The 23,171-nt window shown below is 37.4% G+C and overlaps 1 protein-coding gene across 8 annotated transcripts in view; it reads right to left on the minus strand.

Moving 5' to 3' along the window:
* Positions 1-23,171, minus strand: part of LOC112554507 — a 244,302-nt gene that overhangs the window by 208,079 nt on the left and 13,052 nt on the right. For all 8 annotated transcript variants that reach the window (XM_025222320.1, XM_025222328.1, XM_025222337.1 and 5 more), the window contains exons 4-25: positions 22,868-23,030; positions 21,421-21,626; positions 20,789-20,973; positions 20,300-20,468; positions 19,898-20,091; positions 17,514-17,703; positions 16,818-16,984; positions 16,158-16,290; positions 15,242-15,420; positions 14,327-14,501; positions 13,496-13,727; positions 13,208-13,329; positions 12,819-12,833; positions 11,935-12,053; positions 11,327-11,435; positions 10,652-10,833; positions 9,756-9,972; positions 8,902-9,167; positions 8,087-8,312; positions 7,252-7,494; positions 6,623-6,745; positions 6,006-6,203 (exon numbers count right to left, since the gene is read on the minus strand). In XM_025222320.1, coding sequence (XP_025078105.1) covers positions 6,006-6,203; positions 6,623-6,745; positions 7,252-7,494; positions 8,087-8,312; positions 8,902-9,167; positions 9,756-9,972; positions 10,652-10,833; positions 11,327-11,435; positions 11,935-12,053; positions 12,819-12,833; positions 13,208-13,329; positions 13,496-13,727; positions 14,327-14,501; positions 15,242-15,420; positions 16,158-16,290; positions 16,818-16,984; positions 17,514-17,703; positions 19,898-20,091; positions 20,300-20,468; positions 20,789-20,973; positions 21,421-21,626; positions 22,868-23,030 — 3,813 coding nt within the window. The remainder of the gene's footprint in view (positions 1-6,005; positions 6,204-6,622; positions 6,746-7,251; positions 7,495-8,086; positions 8,313-8,901; positions 9,168-9,755; positions 9,973-10,651; positions 10,834-11,326; positions 11,436-11,934; positions 12,054-12,818; positions 12,834-13,207; positions 13,330-13,495; positions 13,728-14,326; positions 14,502-15,241; positions 15,421-16,157; positions 16,291-16,817; positions 16,985-17,513; positions 17,704-19,897; positions 20,092-20,299; positions 20,469-20,788; positions 20,974-21,420; positions 21,627-22,867; positions 23,031-23,171) is intronic.

Consider the following 23,171-nt stretch of genomic DNA (forward strand, 5'->3'; position numbering starts at 1 on the left):
AAAGTAGATAGGGCTGATGGGGAAGTGTGTGAAAACGGATGTGGAGACATGTTTCGATAAGCAGAAATGTGTTGCAAAACAGGTGTATGCCGAGAAGCATGTTACTTAGGCGTTAGATATGGAGTAAGCGTTTTGTTGTGGTTATCACGTAAGGCGCGTTTATACTTATAATGTTATATGCTCTGCTCTGTGTCATGTGAGTGCGTGGGAATGATAATATATAATGCAGATGAGTATTGTGGTGCTAAGGGTATGTATGGTGTACACCGGATACTATACTATCCGTATTTGCATACAGTAACTAACTCAAGACATGTATGTGCGCCTTATGTGATCCTGTGGGTAGAAGATAACAAGCTAGTGAAAACAGCGCCGAGAGCTGGCAGAACATTTCCGATCATCCAAACTTTTTCGCTTAGTGTACATGTGCATGTAAGATTAACTTATGAGTGTTATTTGAAGTTCACAACGCATCAGGGATAATGCGCAATTTTCAACTTGCCCATTCACAGTGCCATTAGCCAATTGTCGTAGCACGAAGCCGCAGGAGAATAAGAACGAGCGTTGGAAGTCGCAAAGAAGAAATTAGCGGTTGAATTAGTAATATAACGGTTACAAATCACTAGACCAGGGCTGGAATGTGATATGGTAGGAGAAGGATATTGCATATGGTTACTGACTATCCTTCTAGTATTTTTATGCGTTGTGAATATATGCGGTATGTAGATTTGCAAGGCCCCTCTACTCCAACCAATCTACACCTTGACCACCCACCAGAGAGTGGTAAAAAGATAAAATTCGGGTGGAATAATATGAAAGCTCCACAAGTTATGAACTGAGATCCGCGAATCACGTTGTGATTAGAACAGAAGGCATGAACTCCTGCAGTAGCGTATAGAGCGTGAAGGAGGTGGGATACAGGAGGAACAAAGCCAATGAGATCAGAACGCTGCTCTAGATTTACGAACCCAAATCATCCTCGCTTTCAAGAGATCTTAAAGACCAGAAGCGGTGATTCATAGAGAATCCTACCAAATCGCCCACATAAACAAGCAACTGGACACCACTTTCACTATACAGAATCAGTGCTCTGCCAGTTACGATTTTGCTTGTTCTGTCCCTTATGATCAGATGACGCGTCTCGTACACATCGGACTACGCATGCTAGTGGGTATTAGAAGACCCTGTCGCCATCCGTTTGTGTGTGTACAAAGCGACGCCAAGAATTTAGGTATTTGTAGTGGAGGTGCAATGAGATAAAAAATGGTTGTCAATTGAGGGAGGATGTCCGGTCGAGTTCATTACACTCCACGTATCTACACAACTGGTCCAGGCCGCGTGGGCGGAGAATTGCTTGTATTAAATTCAGGCAAAGCCTCCTGCTATTATCACCACAACGCTGCAGAAAGCAAGTAAACTGGACACGTCCGCCTCATAGTAGGTATGCAGACAAAAATCACTTTCCGTTTAACTCATTTCGAAGCTGGACCACTGAGGAATACATGGCAAAAGCGGGAAAGTGTGAAGTCGGAGAGGACGTAGGTAGTCCGTAGGTAATAGATAGTTAGGTAAACTAGGAAGTGGCCATTTAATGTATGACTCAGTCCACATTCACTGTTATATGACCAGCTAATTACCACTTTGTGGTTTAGTAGATCTGAGGCACCCTTGCTATATATAACACACCAGCCAGACTATAAACATCTAAACCTCTCCTGGGGTAATAGAACATTATAATGCCTATGTCAGAAATTTGGTCGAGTTGACATCAAAGACTAACCAACCTTGCCCTCTACTAGGCTAATGCCCACTCTGTGTCTCACTATACGCAAATGTGTGAAAGCACCCTTTCTAAGTGCAACAACCTCCATGCTTTTGAGGAAAGAGGTCGTTACTGCGACAGCAGCCCAAACATGGGGCTCATACGGGATGACTAAAAAAGTCACTTGCTATATTCAAACTGATAATTATAAATTATCATCATCTGGATTATCTGTGTAATACAATGTAACGAATTTAAACACAACTTTGACTGAATCACACAGGCTATGAATATTGTCAATGTTTATTTACATTTCAAGGCTCAAGGCTCTTTCATTGTCTTTGCACTCTGGGGCACTTCTAGCCACCCACATGCAGTATTGCACCTCTTTGCATGTGCTCCTCATGAATTTTTTTTTAGGTTAGTTTTGACTGTCTGTGACTTTGCCAAATAGAGAACACACTGACGAGACATCTCTACAAGCAATGTCGGAACGACTGAAGTTTGGCCTTGTTGCCCTCATGTTTATTTCTTGCACATTTTAAACTTGGATTGTGACACCATGTAATATTAGCTCCTACAAGATACAACTCCCTTTGGTATTTGCCTCCAATTGACAGAATTGCAAACCCAGTCGGTACTCTCTGACACAAGTCTCCCTTCGCCAACCCTTTGTTTATACTATTTTCTGACTTATACTTCTTTGTCTCCGCTTTTCCCAAGCACGCAAACACCATGTGAGAAGATTCGCCTCACCACTCTGAGTCATTTGACTCGACACAATAGGTCAAATACCTAACATTGAGACAATGACTTGCTATTAAGTAGGTGGGGACCTCGGAGACGACAGTTCGATGTAAGGAAGAACGACCCTGTGACGATCCAGAAGGTATAGTTAGCCCATCCGTACCTCCACCGACAGCACACCATCGCGGTATTTCCCCGCAGCCAGTCCGGATAGCTACGCATTGAGGGCGCGGACAACATTAGCGCTTCGGGGGCAGGAACAGATGGTCGGGGCGGCGGGCAGCAGGGCTTCGGGGGGGAGAGGCAGCTTCTATCCGGGGAGAGACCGTAGGATCGGGGAGTAGGCTCATCCGACTAGGACCCTTTCCGGCTAGGACTGCAGAGCAAGATCGGAATTGGATAGGTCCTCAGTTCGTTTTCATGCCATACAGGGCAGCAGATTGCCCTGTCTGTCCCAATTATATCTAACGTGAAAAGCGTATCTGGTTTTTGCTCATTTACACTATTCTCCCCAAACAAAAGCATGTTGCACAATAAAAACGCAAGGGATTAGTGAGAGATATAATATTTTAAGATTGAGAAATTGATGGACTGGGTTAATAGGACTGAAAATGACATAAACTCCATTTATGTTTCGTGTTACAATTCACTTCCAAGCATCGTCTAAGATCACTATAGTGTCTCTGGAGTGTACACCCATAAAAGCGTTTTAGAGATATGCCATAACTATAGTCCGTCGTGAAGGCTCACCTTATCTGAATGAGTCGGAGCTTAGTAAGGCAACAGAGATATCACAGGTTCCACACTTGAGCGAATCACTATTTTCAAGACACCATTGTATAGATCAGATCTTCAACGGTGAAGATGTAAGGATGACAACATCAGGTGTCGTACAAGAGCATCGCGAGAGAGAAGCGCGGCAATGTCGGAGACATAGTGGAACTGTGCAAATACTGCTAAATTGTTTGATTCATTGTCACACTCACTTTATAATCGAGTAGCCGAGAATCACTGGCAGTGAGTTCTCTATAATGCTCGCGAATGATCACAGTCAGTTAAAAATCAATGTACATACACTTTTTTTTTTAAAATGTAATGTCCTATTTTATCCTGTTTACATTCTAAGCGCTATCTCCATGGAGAAAACATTCAGTAGCGGAGAGAGGTAATGATAATTACAGACATAATTATTAAACTGAAACAGTTCTCTAAGCCATCTGAATAGAGGTGTGAATACTGTAATCCCTCACCACTAAACATAGCGAGTGTGGACTAAAACCAGCGACACTGTACATGAGTACACTAAACCCCGATGGATTCGTCACGGGGCATGCTCTTCGCGCCCCAAGGATGAAAAGGCGCTCATTCTGTTTCGCTGGTTTTTATAAGAAATTAATGAGAAAAATGATTCGCGGATTTCTGCGAAAATGTTTCGATCAGTCTGAAACTGGCCAATATATATAGATCATGAATTTAGATGTAACCCATCCGAGCTCAAAGTGTATAAAATGAGTATGAGTTACTATTTAAGATTAATATTTAACAATAGAAATATTAGTGTAAATAGCACTGGCATTCAATTAATATGATACTATCCGATGGTAGTCAAATAGGTGCATTGGTTTAGATTCTACGAAAAGAACCAGCATCGATTTTGCCTCAGAACGCTCATCCCAATATATGAATTTGTAAACACAAGTGCACGATACTGGTCTTGTGCGCCAGTAGAAGAGAAGCGACCAATCAGAGTGCTGCGGTTTGTATCCCAGCCACCCGGATTGCTCAGTACACCCTCGGCGACGTTGAATAATATGTATAACGTTTTCGTCATTTAAGCAAGTTCTGTTACAGCGTGTAATATTTAATATACTCTACAGTACCTCCACATTAGGTGTTCAAATATATATTGTAATTGGTGAAAACTCTTTTATTTACTGTAAGCAAAGTGTAACAATCATGTGGCAGAACAGTGCGCAGGAGGCGAATGTATGGCTTATTAAGAGGAAAATGGCTAGTAAGGGTTTATTGTGACACTAGCATAAAAGTGTATGCAGAGGCCAGATTAATAAGAAGGGCCTAAGAAGTAATATAGATGTATACAGGAATACAAAAATTTATTACCGTTTCCATTTGGCCGCGGGAATTTTGGTTTATTGGACATTGCGTGGTGGTAGCGTTCTGAGTCACGCATCTCAGGACTGATTCGATAACGACATACATGTTACCGTGTGGGTGTACCCAATTTATGGAAGTCTGCTTTACTCCGAGAACATCGACTCAGATATCACTTTAAACAGTATTTAGAGAAAAAAGACAGAGTTTCCTAAAGCCCCTAAAAGCAAAATCAATGCTCACAAATTAAAAAGTTGTTCAGTATACGTGCTGTCTACAATCAGACCTTCCAAGGCAATGTTTGACAAGAATGTGATCAATTTAAAGTTCTCTTAAATTACTTCGTAATCTAAACATAAAGAAGACTCACTGATCTGCCTGAGGATGTTCTCGGACTGGTTACGAAGACTGGACGTCTCGAGGGCGCAAAGTCCTGTTTCCCGGTTTGCACATGTAGTCGTAGATGCAGGCTTGTTTGTCTGCTCCACAGGCTGCTAACAGCGTCGGACTGGTCTGTGGGCGCTTCATCCAGAAAGACTGGTTTTGCTATCCAACTCCAGGGGTGAGTGGAGAGGAAGTAGTCGCTGGGTCCCATCCTCGGCTCGTAATGCATCACTGTGTCGTTCTCCGTGACAAACCCTTGTATTCCAGACAGTGGAAAAAGTCGGAAAAGGAAGTATGTAAAGATGTAAGCGACAGCTTAAAGCAAAAAATTTTTATGGAAAATATAAGTCTCAGATAATTATGCAACATTAAAATTTTATTTTGATCAACATTTCTGTTTAAATCAAATAGTAATGATACTAATTTTGATGATAAATGTTTAAAATGTTTTACTGATGTTTCTTAAAAAGTGTTCTGCAGCAGCTGTGTAAGTGAAAGGCAAAACAAATATTATTGTAATGCACAAATAACAGTCAGACTTAACATGTATGTGTATAATTCATCCTCTAGTGCAATAAAATGCAGAGAAATATTTTGTCGGTAATAGGTTTCTTGATGTGGCTTGCTATCTTACCCACTCTTTTCCCTCTTCCAGTAGAAACCTCAGAAAAAGTCAACTTTACACTTAGTTTTTACCCTATTGCACAATGCAATCATTACCACTTAACTGAATTTATAAACATATTTAGTCCAAGAATATAATGATAATTACTTTTACAGTCCACATAAGTGTACTTTCTGCTTATAATTTATTTTACTAAATTTCACTAAATTCTCAGTCAAAAGTAAAAACTGGTACATTTACACTTGGCTATGTTATATATTCCTACCAAGTATTCCCACTATAAACCTAAAAATAACCCAAACTATTCCTTTTTATCGAATAGGAAGAAATATTCATATTTTTTAGATTTTAAATATTATGACACAAGGGACTTACATTTCGGGGAAAACTTGTTGAATATTTCTCTTTCGGTCAAGTTGTTGCCGAGTGTATCACCATTGGGAAGGACAAAATCGTCGCTGATGTTCCCATTAAAATTCCCAAACATTCCTTTCGGCAAGCTGCTGAATTTGTTAGGAATATTGAATGCAGAGGCGAGGGCTTGTAGACGTACTGATGTCTGAATTCCTATTCCTGTAGAAAGATATAAGTCAGTTCCTCTAGCTGTATAACAGAGCAACTCTAGTTTGCATAACACTATATATAAATATATTTGTTTTTTTGGACACAAATATTTAATGTACACGATATTGATTAGTAAACATTCTGTCAGTTGAGGGGTTTCTCTGCTTAACACTTTCTTTATACTAGTGTAAATATTAAATATTATTTATTGTTATAAGCTGCTTCCAGAGGATACCCTATGACCAAGCCAAATAATTTTAGAAGTAAAATATGCTTTAATCCTTATTCTCTCATTACTTTGCTTTCAAAGGGAGTATTAACAAAATTTTGATTTCACTAGAGATTTTTCAGTGATTGAATGGCTTAAAATACCACCTTGAAATATTTTTTTCTTGTAAATAATAATCAGTTAAAATTTTCTGTCTAACCTGATGGGAAACTGACGGTACATGTATCGTTGAAACTTCGTATCATGAAGTTCTCAGTGTCAAGAGTGAAATCTTTCCGAAAGGCAAGTGTATAATCTACTCCGCTGGCGTACACTATAAGCGCTGAATAAGAAAACAAGGAAAAAAACATTTAAAGGTACACACTGCAGTCTGAGGCTACTTGGACATGTGCAAAACTTAAAACTGTTCTGAAAAAGCAAAGCTAGAAACGTTTTCAGAAACAGCTCTTATGTCATTTAGATGTGATGCACACGAGAATACGAAAACTTTGCTAACGAGACTGAATGTCTGGCTTCAAGCAATTTTGTTTTATTTAAAATAGTTTTAAGTTTAAAATCTAGAAATGTGTTGTGAACTGTTTCTATACTATAACTATCTAAATTTCTAGTTAATTCTACAGGACAAACCCAATTTAAATACATTTATACATAGCTATATATTTGTACATAAAAATCTCGTAACCGTTGTTTAGAATTTTGTTTTTTCATTCAAGGAGGAATTCATTGAGGGGAGAGAAACACTTAGCATCCTACACGCAGTAATAGTAAAAAGAATACGTAATTGCTACAGTAAGAACACATTGCATATAAAGCCAAGCTAAGTCATACACGTGTTGGTGCTCGGGTCGATGCCCACGAAGACCTTCACACCGTTCTCCTCCATTCCCAGCGCCGTGAAGACCGTGCCGTTGGAGGGGACACCCTTGTCGTCCCACGTCCTCTCTGTGCGGCCTTGAAGTGTGAAGTTGACCTGTGGTGTTCGAATTGTAATCAGATTGATTTCTCCAATGCCATTATAGTTGTATTCTCGCTCGTCCAGAGTTTTGATATGAGGATCGCCGTATAGAGTGCCTGGAATAATAATCTTTAACGGTCACCTTGTGGGGTGCAATTAATAACATTTATCTGCACTACACAGTAAGTTTTTTGATTTAAGATATTTGATTCTCTGTAGTAAGTTACACAGTACAAAATTAGCATTAATAGACTACAGGAGAGTTTTAGTTTTTTTCTACCGTTAAAAGGCGGACGAAGTTTCGATTGTGCTCAAAGCAAACAATATTTACATTAGTATTTTCTCGGTTGAACTGCTGCCTCCAGCATTCTGGAAAGCAATTTCTAAAAACGGAAGTTGCATGCACACTTGAATTTTTTTTTTATAAAAGCAATTTTACACTTTTATTTAAATAGTCAGCAAAATTAAAACGTGTAGCTTGTTTACGAATTTCAATAACATGTCTATGGAAGAGAAACGGCGCTTGCGTGCGCGTGTTTTGTAATCATAAAATTTTTTATTTATTGACACAGATGATTTGGTTTGCAGCTTTTCTGGTGGGCTATTTAAATATATCAGAGCTAATCTCATCTGTAAAGTTCACATGTATTTACATTTTAGGAAACATCATAGCTTAACAGACAGACAAAAATAAACTGTGGTCAGTACTTCGCTGGTATGCAATATCTGAATCGCATTTTCCTATAGGCCGCAGTTGGTAGAATTTTTGACATCGTTGGTCTGTGGAGTTGAAACAGCAAGTCCTGTAGGCCTGAACATCTTCAATCTCATACTGCTTCCGTAGTTCATACAGCAGGGGAGTGTAGGCCAGTGATGGACCGGCTAAAGGTATGGCCTGAATCAAAGTCTGGTTCCCAAAGAAGTAGCAGCATTCCTGCACACGGCAAATTTAAAATTATAGATGAAATGACTCCAAGTCAATTAGAACTTACATCCATGAATATGTAATCATAATGACAACTGTAATGATAAAGCAGAGCCAACGAATTTCTGAAAGCTGAAAGAACACAGGGAATAAGCAGAAACGCGAAGAAGAAGACAAGAAAAAGAATAAGGGCAATATGAAGTCAGGCAGTCAAGCAGACAGAATAAGGATTAGGCCACTACTGCACATTCAATAACTGCATGAGACAATACAATATTGACTATCGAGTAAGGTGTATATATATATGGGTTTATCCTTACAGTGGAGATAATTCGTAGTATATTAACTTGTTTGTGGGTGGCGATAAATGAATATTTTCATTTCGTCTAGTATAATAGTCATTTTCTTATACTGTACATTTTACACATATCTTACTAGAATGAGGTGGAACTGTCTAATTTCAGTACGTTAATAATGCAAGTACACGAGGCAGTGACTGTTAGAAAAGTTAGTTCGCCTTGTAGCGATTTCATTATGTTACTTAACAGTATGCAAAAGTAGTTTCTCCCAGTTGGTTTTTTATCTCTGTCTTGCATACCTTGCTGAAAGGTGCGTAGCGCCTTGTAGTTGCTAGGTTCAAAATAAAACACTCCAGGTGGTTGTCCTCATCCTTTCGAAAGTACCTCCACTGGTTTGCTACCCCGTTGTAAATGTCATCTTTACTACATGGACACGGAGGCAGCTTAGCAAATCCTTCGCTTCTGACGGCCTCCAGTTTTTGGTTTCGTAGATACCACTCGTCACATAAACGACCGTCACTACTTGGGATTTCTCCGACTTTGTAAACCCATATACCTTTGTGTCCTACAAAGATGTATAATTTTAGCTTTTAGCTATGTGTGACGAGACAATGAAAAGAGATGAAAAAGAAGAAATGATGAGATAAAAATGGAGAACAAAGACGCACGAACATATAGGAATAATTGTTAATATGTTCATCTTCAAAAATTAATACAGATAATTCAGGGCTTCTGCTAAGGCTAAATTCTTTGGGGTCCCAGGGACCCCTTCTTCAGATTTTTAAGGGGTCCCTGTTCTTCGCCCAAAATTGAAGGGGACCCCAAGGACGAAAATTGAAGGGGTCCTCCGAACTTTTAATGCGTACTGTACGCAATTTTTTGCGTAAGCAGAAGCCCTGGTCAGATATATAATTGTTTTCTCAAAATGAGTACTTTGTAAAGGTTACAAACGGATTACCAATGCTGTTTATTAACGTTTAGTTCAGCTCAAGTACAGTCTAGCTTGAATTATGTGCTAATTTTGAAATGTGTAACGGGATATAAAATATTTGAATTACATCATAAAACCTTGCAAAAGAAAATTTGCTTGACTCTCTGGTGATTATGGTCTAAAACTTTCTAAGATCTACTAACTTGTTTTGTCCATACAAACCTGTGTTTCCTAGGTATGTGCTCATATGATATGCGTATTCGGATTTAGAGTACACATTTTGTTGGAAATTTTCCCGCGATCCTTGTGTGATTCCAATTTGAATTGGGTACCACGGTCCATAGTATTTCCAGTTCATCTCAGTCAGACTGTAGAGGGTGAATGCGTAGGAAGTTGTCCAGTCAGATGCAAGAATCAACTGGAAAGTAGCTTGACCTGGCTGAAATGACGTTTATTAATTTCAGGATACACTTATTTGCATAAAATATTCTGATTTATTGTTATAATAATAACAATAATAACTTTTAATAATAACTTTTGAAATAGCGGGATCTTGTGGTAGACATAACGTTAGCACCAGGTTTTAAATTTCCATCACGCTATTGTTGTCAAGCAAACCCTCGAAACAAAAGAATCGAAGGGTGCCAGGGACGTTTATTTTTATGCTCTTTAAGTTTTCTATAATTTAGACGTGAAAACAAAGCAATCAATCATAAATCTAGCAATTTACCTATCGAATTAACGTGAATATGAACCCTGATAGTATGGAAGCATCAAAAAACATTCTCGAAGCGTTACCTTTATGTCTTTAGCTCTAAGGAAACATAAAGTTTCTAAAATGTTGCCGCACGTTTTCAAACCACCAGGTACTGCTTAACTCACAACTGGATCAGGTAAAAGACAGCTTTTAAATAGTAAGATATTAGTGATTGCCAGTAGCCAGTCTCCTTTGATTAATTTCTTCTTTTGTCAGTGCCTCTTTTTAAGAATTTTTGTAATAGACGTATTGGGTTAGCTTATTTATCTAGCTGCTTTGAGCTTCATTATTGGTGTTCTCTTTCAGAAGATTATTATTGCAAGTCTGACCTACAGTAGTCCAAAAAGAAGACATTGCTTACATTGTTTGGGTGGTATGACTGAAAGTCTTGCTCCATGCATTTCCACGTGAACACAAGAAGAACTGCTGGAGAAAATTTTAGCTTTAGTAAGCTCCCCGCTTCCTTTATAAGACCAGAAATTGCACTAGGCATTGTTCCTTTGTAGATCTTGTAGTAGACACCGGAAGTTCCTGTCCTGCAAACTAAGTAATACATATTTCTTATTTAGTATATGAGAACGTTAGAATTAATAGCATTGAAAAACTCAATGTTATGGAGAAAATACAAAATAGTTCTCAGAAGATAATATTCAGCGTTTTAGGAGACGTTTTTATTTGATGAATAAGTTGCTTTTTAAATTTTTTTTTTCATCTAGTCCGCCTAATTCAAGGAGAAATTCTGTCCACCACCAATAAGAGTTTTGACCATAAGGTTTATATCAGAAATTTTTTTAAAGGATTGTTGTTGTTTTTTCAACGACACAGTAGAGTGAAATAACATTTTCGTACTTTTAAAACAAACAGCATGCATGATTGGTTACAAAGCGACAGGTTCATTGATCTAAAGGTTCACAGATTGGTTTGTCAATAATAAATGATGAGGTAATACTTTCTTTGTTATTTCATCTTTGTTTCTGTAATTCACTATTTTCTTGCGTTCTTTCATACAGCGGAGATAAAGAATAAAAATTCAAACCATTTGACGTTTTCATTAAGGCACAATAAACGCATATTGACAGGCTGGTAGGTTCCAGAACTGGCCACTGGTTGTTGTAGTCAAAGGAAACAATGCCGTTCTGTCCCAGCTGAAAGAACCACGACAAGACAATCTATTCTGTATACAGCATTACAGCAAGTACTGTTGCACACACCAGCAGTTTAACGTACAAAGTGTAAAGAGAGTTTGGGTCAAACAAAAAAATGACTGTATAAATATGTTTTCGTGTATTAAAGAATTTAGCCCTGAGTTGTTTTTTGTAAAGAAGTGCAGGTTTTGAGTAATCCTTTGCTTGTGGTGTGCTCATAGTTTTCGTAAGATTCAAAAATTATCTTTGAGTTTAACTTCTTAACTCACTTTTAGTTTTATATAAAAAAGGGACAATGGAACATACTTGTGACGGTGGCGATTTTTACGTAAATTGATGTTATGTTGTAATACACGCAAAGACCTATGGAACTTCCCTTTGTATGTTAACATGTTTCAATTTTATAATTAAAACATGATCTAAAGTCATTATGAATTATTTAGTTTGTGTAGTCCGTAATAGTCAGAACAAAATTGTATCTGATAAAGAGAAAACATACGTAAATCTTATGCCTAGCTTTATCACCAAAGGGAAAACCTTCCTGCACGTCGATCTCTTGAGAATCTGATGCTTTTGTGTCACATACATTATCTACGCCTGGACCACACTGAAGAAGATCTGAAAAATGAGCAGAAAAAAGATTTGAGAGAACTAGCTGGAACACACATCAGTGGTATTTTCAGAAAATAACAATGTAAACAAGAGTACTTTACGCTTGTGTGTTTTTAGAGATGTGTGACAGGGAATAATAAAATGAATTTAATTATGCTTAATTCCATTGAACTTCATTGAATGGTTTTAGATGGAATTCGGAGACAGGATTTACTAAACTGTGCAGTCTGAGCAGAGAGACACGAACGCGCAGTAAGGTCTGCTTTACAATTTTAACAGTAACAAAATGAGACATTCATCTCTGTCATATTAACACTTGTACGTCTGCAGCTATTACCACTTCTGTTCCTCTTTTGATGTTTATCATTGATTGATTGATTGATTGATTGATTGATTCATACATTTCATATAGACATGCATGAACACAGTTTTAAACACATTTAAATTCGTTCACATTAAAACAACTGCACATAAAGATATGTTAACCTTTAGCATTAGGGTTTTGATTATCATATCTTGGACAAACCAAAAACAGTTTGATATTGCATGAAAAACGATAAGCACAATAGAACAGATCGACACAAATAATAGTCACAGTTTTGATGTTTGTAGTGCTGCTACAGAGAAATAGAGACAAAGACGCTGCTGTAGCTGTTGAGATGAAGGTAACAGCTTTCAGTGCTTGTTAAATTACAAAATATTTCAAAAGTAAATTCACAGCAACCAATTATAGTTTTGAGTGTTTAATGGTTGGATGAAATTGACACTTACCCAACGAGGTACTCACTAAGAAAAGAAAACAGAGAGAAATGAAAAAAAGTGTTATTCATGATTGCTGTCAAAAACAAAGTTAATTATTAACCCTGAAGAACTTTGTAAACTCATAGTATCCACTTTCGCGTATTATTATTTAATGTTAAACTACTTCGGTTGTCTTTCCAATTATACAATAAACAAATTTCTTAAAAATAATTCGGGAAGCAATTTTGAGTCTGTGCACGCACACACACACACACACACAAGCAAGCAAACAAACATTTCACACACACACTGATAAACGAGCACTAAACATTTTCTTGCATGCACTTTGTCAACTTTGATATCATCATCATCTTCGAAATAGAAAGAAATCACAATAGTTGTTCGGGAATTCAACTTACAGTCTTTGACCTGACGATAAGAAGCTCGGAAACCAGTGTAGGCAGATGAGAATGCGTTTAGCACAACAGTAAGGCTGTTTGAGGTGGAATTGACCGTGGGTACGAGTTGGTTTCCACAGTATCTGCGACATAGAAAATAAACAATAAATAGAATCATGGAAGACAACCTTTTACATCGTCTGACAATCTCTTGCTATATGGGGCATGAATCAATAAATGAAAAATGTATCCTCGTGAAAAACAGTTGATTGGGCGGCAAAAAAGGTTAATAGGAGGTTCATCACGTACGTGCCGATAACCCTGTCAGCGTCCGTAGTGTTCCCGTCGTACAGTTTGACGATGGCATTCTGGCAATCTGTTGCCTGTTGTCCGACGTTAAAGTCCTCAAATTTCAAGACAACCACAAAACCTTCCTTCACAGTAATTGTCCAGTTACAGTAGGTATTTGCAGGAAAAAGAAGTGGATACCCGGGGGATTCCAGAAACCCTTCACCGTCTGTGAGAAGCCAGTTTCCGCACTCTGAAGCAAAATCCAAAACAAAATGATACATATTTTTAACAGTTTGTGTTAACTTTAAATCAAATTTTGAAGTTACCTTTTGTACAAATGTTCTTGATAGAGAGACTCTGATTCTATACGTTAAGGATGTTTTCTGGGTCTTTGTGCATTTGTTATGTTTTCGTCTATGGATGTGTGGTGTGTTTATTTTCAGCATTTGTATATCTTTCAATGTGTTGTGCTTTAAAAAAAACATTGTGTGCACTTTTAAGTTAAGAAACACACTTTAAAATATAATTTTAATAACAACAACAACAACAACAACAACAACAACAATAATAATAATAATAATAATAATAATAATAGCAGCAATAACAACAATAACAACAATTATGATTAATGTTGTTTTGAAGTACCACTCATAATGCTATCAGAGTAACGCGAGAACATGAAAAAATTTGACAGCAAACAAATTGACACAACTGCTTTTTACGCTTAAAACAGCTGTGTCTCCATCATTCAGGTCATTCACTGCTCAAGCTATTGTTCTTCAGCATATCACACACACACACACACACTGAATATTAAAATATTAAATATACAATGTTTTGGCTACATACCTTTTGAATGTGTGCTGTATGATGCTTCAAAACTGCTATTAAGGCCATTTAACTCATCCCTCTTAAATTCAATCATCATTTGATTTGCTGTCGAGCTTCTTGTCAGAGGTGGTTGAGAACTGGAGCAGAGCTGTTGGCCGATCATCGGAGAGTAGTTGTTTGTACCATCGAACATCTTCAAAAGGATAAGATATAAAAACCGCTATAATTAAAAAGCCATTGTTGAGAAAACAGAAGACAGATTATGTGCATAGCTTTTGTGACCTCTAGCAAATGATTGCTTTAGGTCTTCTTCTTCTTTCCATTTTGTTATTCTCAGATATTAAAATTAAAAAGACTTTTATGACAGTCAGTGAAAGTGTATGCTTTTCATAGGCAAACCCATCTTACACAGACTTGTAGTCGTACCGATTAACTGAGCAAAAATAATTCCCAACTTTAAAAAGTATATTTTGTTAAAGCTCTAAAGGAGACAACCACCAAAACATCAGGTGGTTCATTCTATGCTTTTTTTTAGACTAAGACAAAACAAAAGCAAGGCTTAAATTGATATTTCAGATTTTCACAGCTGACATCAATATAAAATTTGAACAATTTACATGCTTCACTCTACGCGACGTAAAGCAGCAACGACTTTTTAATTCATAGCTTTCACAAGACTTGTTTCGGACGATAAGTTTTTTTTAAACCAGCCATTGGCGTTGGCAGTTATAGAAGTGTCCAGTTAAATTAAATGCTGTTTGATTAGTGCAGAATTATTTTTTCTATTTAATTGGATTTAAAGTAACCGTTTTTTCTATAGTTATTTAGCATTACAGTGAAAGATTTTGACGTTTTCAATCTTTGGACACTTTCAGCATGCGAATAGGACTAAAGATTGTCAACTATGATCGTAAACATCAAGCAGCCAGAAACCTTGATATAGCTGAAGCACTGCGTGTCCTTGGCGAGGTCGATGGAGGAGAAGACGAGGCTGACATAGTAACCTTGTGTCTCTGAGATGATGTAAGAGCAAGTGGCATAAGCCGAGTCAAATTCTGGATCATCCGGTGATGATATTATTCCCTGCTGCGAATGAATGACTTGACGGCATTCTGGAAATATGACAACTTGTTTTCAAATAATCTGTTTATGAATATATTGAAAGAAAACACAGGAAAAGTTATAGAGAAGTTCTATTTATAAGAAAAGTATCGAGGAATAAAAGAAACAATGAATTGATTATGCTGTATATGCGGAGATGTTGGGCAACAGATTCGCAAGAACATCATAGAAATCATAAAGAAAGCAGAATATATGTACTGTTTTTCAATTCACATCGTTTGTCTGATACCATATTTGTCACAAAACTGATTTTTCTCTAGACAAGTTAAAGCCTATGTTTAATTAATATTTTGTGTTCAGGGTTATCTAATTTAATGATTATAGTGCCTATGAAGCTCTAAATTAGCGGAGGGGAAGAAACTCTGTAAGGTTCATAACAAACGGTGTTACTTCCCTTGGAACAGTTCTCGGAGAAATGAACCTGAGCAATATAGTGATAGGTATTTTATTCATATGAAAAGTAAGCAAGATCCTCACCCGCAGTGACCAGGTAAATACAGGTCTACTGTGCTAGGTAAATCTGATAAATTTAATGCTGTAGGTAAAGAAGGAATTTCCTAGTCAAAGTTTTAGGCGAGTCCTGCGTTTGCGAAGTTCTCATCCGATGGACTTCCCCCTTACAGTTACAGAGGGCACCTTAACTTGTCCGTTTCGCATGTTTCCTCAAACACGAGTGAGATGGTTCCATATAAAAACACTTTTGAATTGTATATATTGAAAAATGTACCTGTAGTCCAATTGAAGAGTACTTTATTGATGTTATTACCATAACGAGAGTACAGCCTGATACTGGCACTGTTACTATCAGTGATGATAGGGCCGACACGTCCATTGTTGTATATGTACCCGTATGACGAAACCTGCCACAATGAGAGAAAAAAAGAGACAGAAAAATGGTACTTATTTTATGGACGATGTTTCAAACCACTTTCACTTAAAATGTCGAGGCCGGCAAATTGCTGATAGTCTACTATGGTAGCTAAGCTATCGAACTGCGCTACATTGCCCACGCTTTTTACCGTAAACGAAGCTAACGTGTGACCACAGCGTCAATACCGCAGTGAGTATATGGAGTGGCGAGTGAAATATTTGCAACAAATCACAACAGCTGTGTTTGTCTTTTTTTTTTCGTATTGCGTTGTTGTGATATCACTGCTCGAGTATTAAACCTTGACAGGTTAATGTGACTTAAGACTACAACCAAGTAAAAATAATTTAAAATAAAAATACATTTCTGGGAAATGTTATCCATGGATTATATACTAGAACAGAAAAAGTACGATGTGCAGGAAGATGAAAACGACAACGACGATGTGTGATCATAAGTATGTTCAGCTTGTGCTGGTTAAATATAAGAGCTGTCTATAAGTAGGAATTAAAATCTTACATAAAGATAATCATTAGACTGGACGTCCTGAAACAAGAGTGTTATAGTTGTGTAAGGCTTGGTAGTGATGGTCCATATTATGTCTGCCTCCCCGTTATAAACATTCGGGTAGCCAGGTGTTGACAGCGTTCCGCTACTTGCGCTGTAAGGTCCAAATGTTAAGGCAGCTGAAAAACAAAAATATTTGTAAAGCTACAAACTATGAGAGGTTTTCCTTTTGAATTCTTCTTGTGAACAAATATCAGTCAAATGTGAAAAGCGACAAGGCAAGTTTCAAATTGTGACAATAAGTTGTTCTTCCTTAATTTTGATTAAAATATTCATGTGCTAGGTTAAATAACGTAAAGGTAATTGAGGGTAATTGAGCGGTACAAGGATAGGTGATTTAGCTGACCATAAAAGAGAGTAGTAATGCAAAAAAGAATACAAAACTTTTATACATAATGAAAATATACACAAACTGTTATGTCTGAACAATTCAGTGTGCCAAAGTTTGTAACTAGTATTTTACATTGTGTGACTTTACACCTTCGTAAGACTGCCTTTTATTAAAGAGTCTCTCAGATATGTTTCCCTTCATGATCTTATATTTTTTAAAATTTATATTTATTCATTTTAAAGATATCATCCCAAGAGATTTTTAAATACATATGATAAAATATGCTGGCATAATATTTAAAGCGTTTTTTTTCATACCTGGTTCAAATTGTCTAAAGTATATTTGGAACCCTGTTTCATGTGCACTTGCGTTGGACTTTCCATCGGACCTGAATAAGATGGTAACAGTAAATGAGGAGCTGTTGGTCAGATCCACGGGCTCTGGACGTTGTGTGCCGCAGTACGGACCACATAGTGTAGGAGACATCTCAGAGCCACCGTCAAATATCTAAAAACAAATAAAAGAAAAAAAACTATTGTTTTTTTTCTTCCTTACCCAATATATTTCTATATCTGTGTCTGCCAATATGATTGTTTACATATAGGTATATGGTTATTTAAAATAAACGACGAAAGCACTGCATGCATAGCCCTACATTTTTTGTAATATGTTATTAACAAATGCTTTATTAATTTTTATCTTAGAAGCAAGTAGACTGATTTTGTATAATGATCGCTAAGAGAAGGAAAGCAACTACAAGTTGATTAACGTAAGTTAATTGGTAAGGCACAATATATCAGGGAACCTCAGAGCGCTGAACAGTATCTACAGCATCCACAAAACACTTGCAATGATGTAAAACAGTGGTTCTCAAAGTGTGGGTCAGGTGGTCCGCGGCTGACAGTCGTCATATGTCAGTAAAGTGATGTTTAAAGTGATGCATTCCTCGCATTAACATTTTAATTACACAGAACGAGGTAGTTTTATGTCAACGTACTACTATACTACTGTCATAGAAGTACATTTAGTTTTGAATTGTAATGAAACAAATGCAGTAATTTATATTTGAAATTCATAGTACAGATGGATTTTTAGACCTTGGTGGTCCGCCATATTTTTTACTTAAGTAAAGTGGTCCGCGGTCAAAATACTTTGAGAACCACTGATGTAAAACAACACAAAATATCGCATCGTTCGGTTAGTAAAGGGTGATAACTACACATTTAAGCACAAAGATACATTGCAGATAATCTGCAAGATCTAGTCAATTTTTAGGTCTCGGGACTCTATACGTGACACTTGTTTACAGGACCATCCATCAGACGTTTTCCCTGGATATTCCGGTTTCCTTTCCCCTTATAGTGTAAATAAATCACATAAATAACCAAACTAAACGGTTTGCGTTTTTTTCCAGATATCAGTGGACATTTTTTAAGGGTAATTGAGCCCCTCCTGGGGCATAGGCCATCGACTACAGTCCTTGGTAGCAAGGATTTGTTTTTACGGGGCCCCACGTCCAACCCTCCTCCTTTTTCAGCCGGGCTTGGGACCGTCCTTGGCGGAGGGCAGCCAGCCCTGTAAACAGATGCCACGTGCAGAGAAAGAACAGCGTGCCCGAGACGAGAAATGAACTCAGGGCAGCCAACCTTCACTGTATTGGTGATAGGCGCTAACAGCGCTAACCGTTGCGCCACCGGGCCGCTTATCAGTGGACATAGGCGATATAAAACTAACCTGTAAATTTCAGCCTCCTAAACCCATCTGTTAAATAATAATCCACTACGATTCGCTTCTGCGATCAACGAGCGCCTCTAAGAGTGTACTATATCACTTTGGTACACCATTCACAACATTGCCAGCCGTCAATGACAGTGGTTCTGTAAAGCTGTTACTTTAGCACGAGAAATGCAGACTTTCAACGTCCGAATAACCCAAACTAATTCTGATTGGTGTTGACTGCTGGCAACTTTGTGAATGGCGCACTAGCGTAAAGTAGTACACTCTTACTGGCGCTCGTTGATCGTAGGTGTCAATCACGTACTTTGCTAGCGTATAATTAATTAATGGATGGAGGTTGAAATTTACAGGTTCGGTTTATATCGCCTATAGCTACCAATATCCGCAAAAATGCAAACGATTGAGGTTGATCTTTAAGGTAAAAGCACCTTCCCACAAGGCAGTCAACAATTGCTCTTCTTACTGTCAGCGTATTGACGGCAAATTGTTTTATTGTACGATAGGCCTATTTCATATGCCTTCATGTTCTTTATTCCTGTTTTTATTCCTTCTCGATTTGCCATGTTACTCTTAAACTAACGCCAATTTTCAATTGTTCTTATATGAGGTCGTAGTACAAGCAAAATCTACGTTCGTCAAAATTGATCAGCGTGACTACAGCTTTCATCCTCGTGGTGCTATTAACAGCACATTGCTGACCTCGTTTATCAGTTGAAGTTACATCATCTTGGATAAATCCACAGTAGCCTGTGCTGGGGGTAACAAAGTGTGAAAACCCGAGAGTTTTCTCTGGCTCAAATCTCTCACCTCGGGATACTCCTGTCAGTTGACATTTTACCATCATATCCATAGTTAAGTCAGATTGATCTGTTAAATGTTGGCCAGTCATTTTTATTTTGAAACAGACTTGAGGATGGAGTAACGTCTCTAAGATGGTATAAGGTGAAGAAGAGAAAGGAGAGACCTGAACGTAGTCTGAACACAAGCCCCCCTGTGCGCTGCTCAGTCCTAGTGAGTTAAATGTCAGGCTGGTGGTGAGTCCCTCCCTGTATGTAATTACGTAGCTACAGTTCAAATTTTCGGGAAAAGGTCCTGGGTAGCCAGGAGAGCTGATGTAAAAGCTGGTTTCCTGATTGCTGCTGTAACTGAATGAACACCCTGAAACACAGTTCTCTTACATTATGATTGTTCAAGAATAATGGAGGCGAAAGAGTGTTTTAATAATTGTGACTACCGACATGCATAGCTCTAGAATGTTCCTTTTCCTCTCTCACAAATCAGATATGCACACGCACAAATCTACTTCTAGATAAAAGACAAATCAACAGAAGATTTATAAAAATGTAAATATTAACATAATACTTACCCACATCCCACAATACACTAAATGTGATCCCCTTTGATCCAGCAGGCGTTTGAAGCCAGAGGTACATTATGTTACTGTCAATCGTTATAGTTCCTGGGCTTTCAATGTCGCTAAAGTAGTTTTCGTACATGTGATTACTTACAGAGAAACCGCGCCTATTATTGAAAACCTTCAATAGAATGGAATACATTGGTTATGGATTATTTGAAACACGTAATAAAAGCTTAACAAAATATCAAACTAAATAAAGACATATAGACATTATTATAATCTAATGCAAACGAAGTATAGACATGATAATTATCTCCTGTTGAATGTTACGCGCTTATTAAAATTTTCACCAGTTCATTTAACTGCAGTTATAGATTGGTAATAGGACATATTAAACTAATCTAATATAATGTACATGCAGTTTTAATACATGTCTTGTACACTTTGAAAGAGGAATTAAATCATTGTTAAAATAAAACATAAAACATTTCAACGTACCCTAAGTTTATTACTTGCTGAGCTGATCTCACCCTCAACTGACAGCTTTATCTGGGCATTATTTAGAAGTGTATCAATTCTCCATACACAATCTATGTCATAACTGTACACTGAAGTGGTCAGGCTTCTAGGGATAGTAAGTCTTCCTTTCTCTGATATGGTATAGCCATTGCATCCTTCCGGAACTATAGTGAAGGAAGTAATACATAATGTAATACATTACAAGGAAGCCATTGGAACATTATAAAGTAATCAGCCCTCTTTGTCTTCTGAGTTTATATGTATGCGTGTTCATGCGCTGTGCATAGAGAGAGAGATATGTGGGTGTGTTAATAAAGGTAGTTGTCATGCCTATCCACAAAAGATGTCTGCTAGTGCGCCTATGGGTATGTAGAGCACCTTAACTCCGACTGGTGTTGGGAAAGGGATGTATAAATGCACTTTTAAGTCTTTCCCTTGTGATAGTTTTCTATAATGTTCGAAATCCATTTTATACAGAGCTACCCCTCCCTTTTTGTGTCCTGCTTGTACAGTGACTACTTTAGGCTCCTTTAGTATATTCAATTAGAAAAAAGGTCTTGTAGCATGATTTTACGAAAAAATGAATAATACAGATGAAACTTATGACGAACCTATTTTGCAGACAATAGCGAGATCGTCCTCATGATGGTCAGGATAATAACTGCTATAACTCCCTTGTAAGCCTATTGTATAGGGACAGTCCAGTATATTTGTTTCATTTCCATTGCAGGCAATGTTTTGCATAACAATAGCTCTGTATTTTGCTATGTCAAAACGAATTGCTGATTCCTGTTTTGAGATCACCGACCCACCATAGCTGCAACAAGAGACATATTTATAACTATAAGCGTTCGATGAGAAAAATTGTTTTAGGACAACAGTCTCGTTGCGTATACCATGGGATTAGCACACACATTTAATCTTGAACTGTCAAAAAGCAGCACAAAAGTCAAATGAGCCCTTCTGGACATACATTGTCATTTCATTCTACAAGGTTATCATTTATCTTTATTCTCCAATTTAATGTCTTTTGTGATGTACTCTTGTGAAACGCACTGGGATCACTACTGATATATACTTATTTAATAATAATGATTAGAAGCGTGGCTTCTTTTAGCTAGCTGTTCAAAACTACACGAAGCGTGAGCGGATATTAAAATATTAATGTTTCTTAAAGGCGGTCATCGCATACACTGCTTCCCGTTTCCAAAGGCACTTTTTCAATATCGTGAAATAAAGATTTGCCCATTTGTTAATTTTTGTATATCTCTTTCAGTGACCAGTGACTTACTTTGATGATGACATTCTCATAGGAAGAACTATAATGAATAAGCTTGTAAAAGGCTTTTAATGTTGAGAGAGAAGTTTACATGATATTTTGAACTCGTACAAAAAATTTAAATAAACGCACGCTTTTATTGCTTTTGCGCTTTCATTTTTACAATTTAGTTTGACTACTCCCATGTTTTAAAGTCAAAACATAATAAAAATAGCAAATAGTTTATTGAAGTCTAGTGGCATTTTAAATTCTTAATTTTAAGACGATTTGTAAGGCATTTTATTTTATTACGACCATTAAAATATTAACATAAATAAATAAAACAAGAGAACATTAGTAAACAGATTAGGATCTATCAATGCTTGCCAACTATTTCATCTCTCCGTTTTGTGAGTAGGTTGTAGCCGATTTTCTTCGTAGTGTATTTTATGGCTAAGATTATCAAACCTACAAATAAGCTATTTTTTAAATTGAACAACTGCATCTTCAGCTTAAATGTTAATAATGAATGGCTGAGATCTTTTGAAACATTCTTTCTGCAAAAGGAATTTTACAACGACGGGAATAATGATCGTTTTAGCTTGTTTTTCCCTTTATTGGTTTGTACTAATGAGGCTTACCAGTTTATGAAAAACTCTTTTAATACTTTTGAAACATTCTTATAATTCACATGTATAAGACCTTAACTGCATGCCCCATATTTCCACTTCGTTCACTACACCTATGTTTACAGAGCTCATTGTCTGACAGAAATACGTTCTTATCAAAATAAAACTTACTTATTTCCGTGAAGGTGTCGGCAGATAACATTAGCAGCAGTGGGGCCATAGAGGTCATCAATGTATGTCACTGTTCCCCACACGCCATTGCGAAACACTTCCACGCGTCCTTCAAACAGCGAGTTTCCTCCAACCAGGCGGACGTTTGGGGATGCGCTTGTGCCTTCAGGTGAAAATCATGATCATAGAGTAATCGTACTTAAAACATCAATAAATGGACAAACATCTCTGTGGCCAGTTAGCTCCTTGGTGTCTAACGTGATATAATATGTAATACTAGATACTCCAAACTGAACGAACTGCT

This window comes from Pomacea canaliculata, linkage group LG2 (assembly GCF_003073045.1).
Source record: "Pomacea canaliculata isolate SZHN2017 linkage group LG2, ASM307304v1, whole genome shotgun sequence".
Lineage (NCBI taxonomy): Eukaryota > Metazoa > Mollusca > Gastropoda > Architaenioglossa > Ampullariidae > Pomacea > Pomacea canaliculata.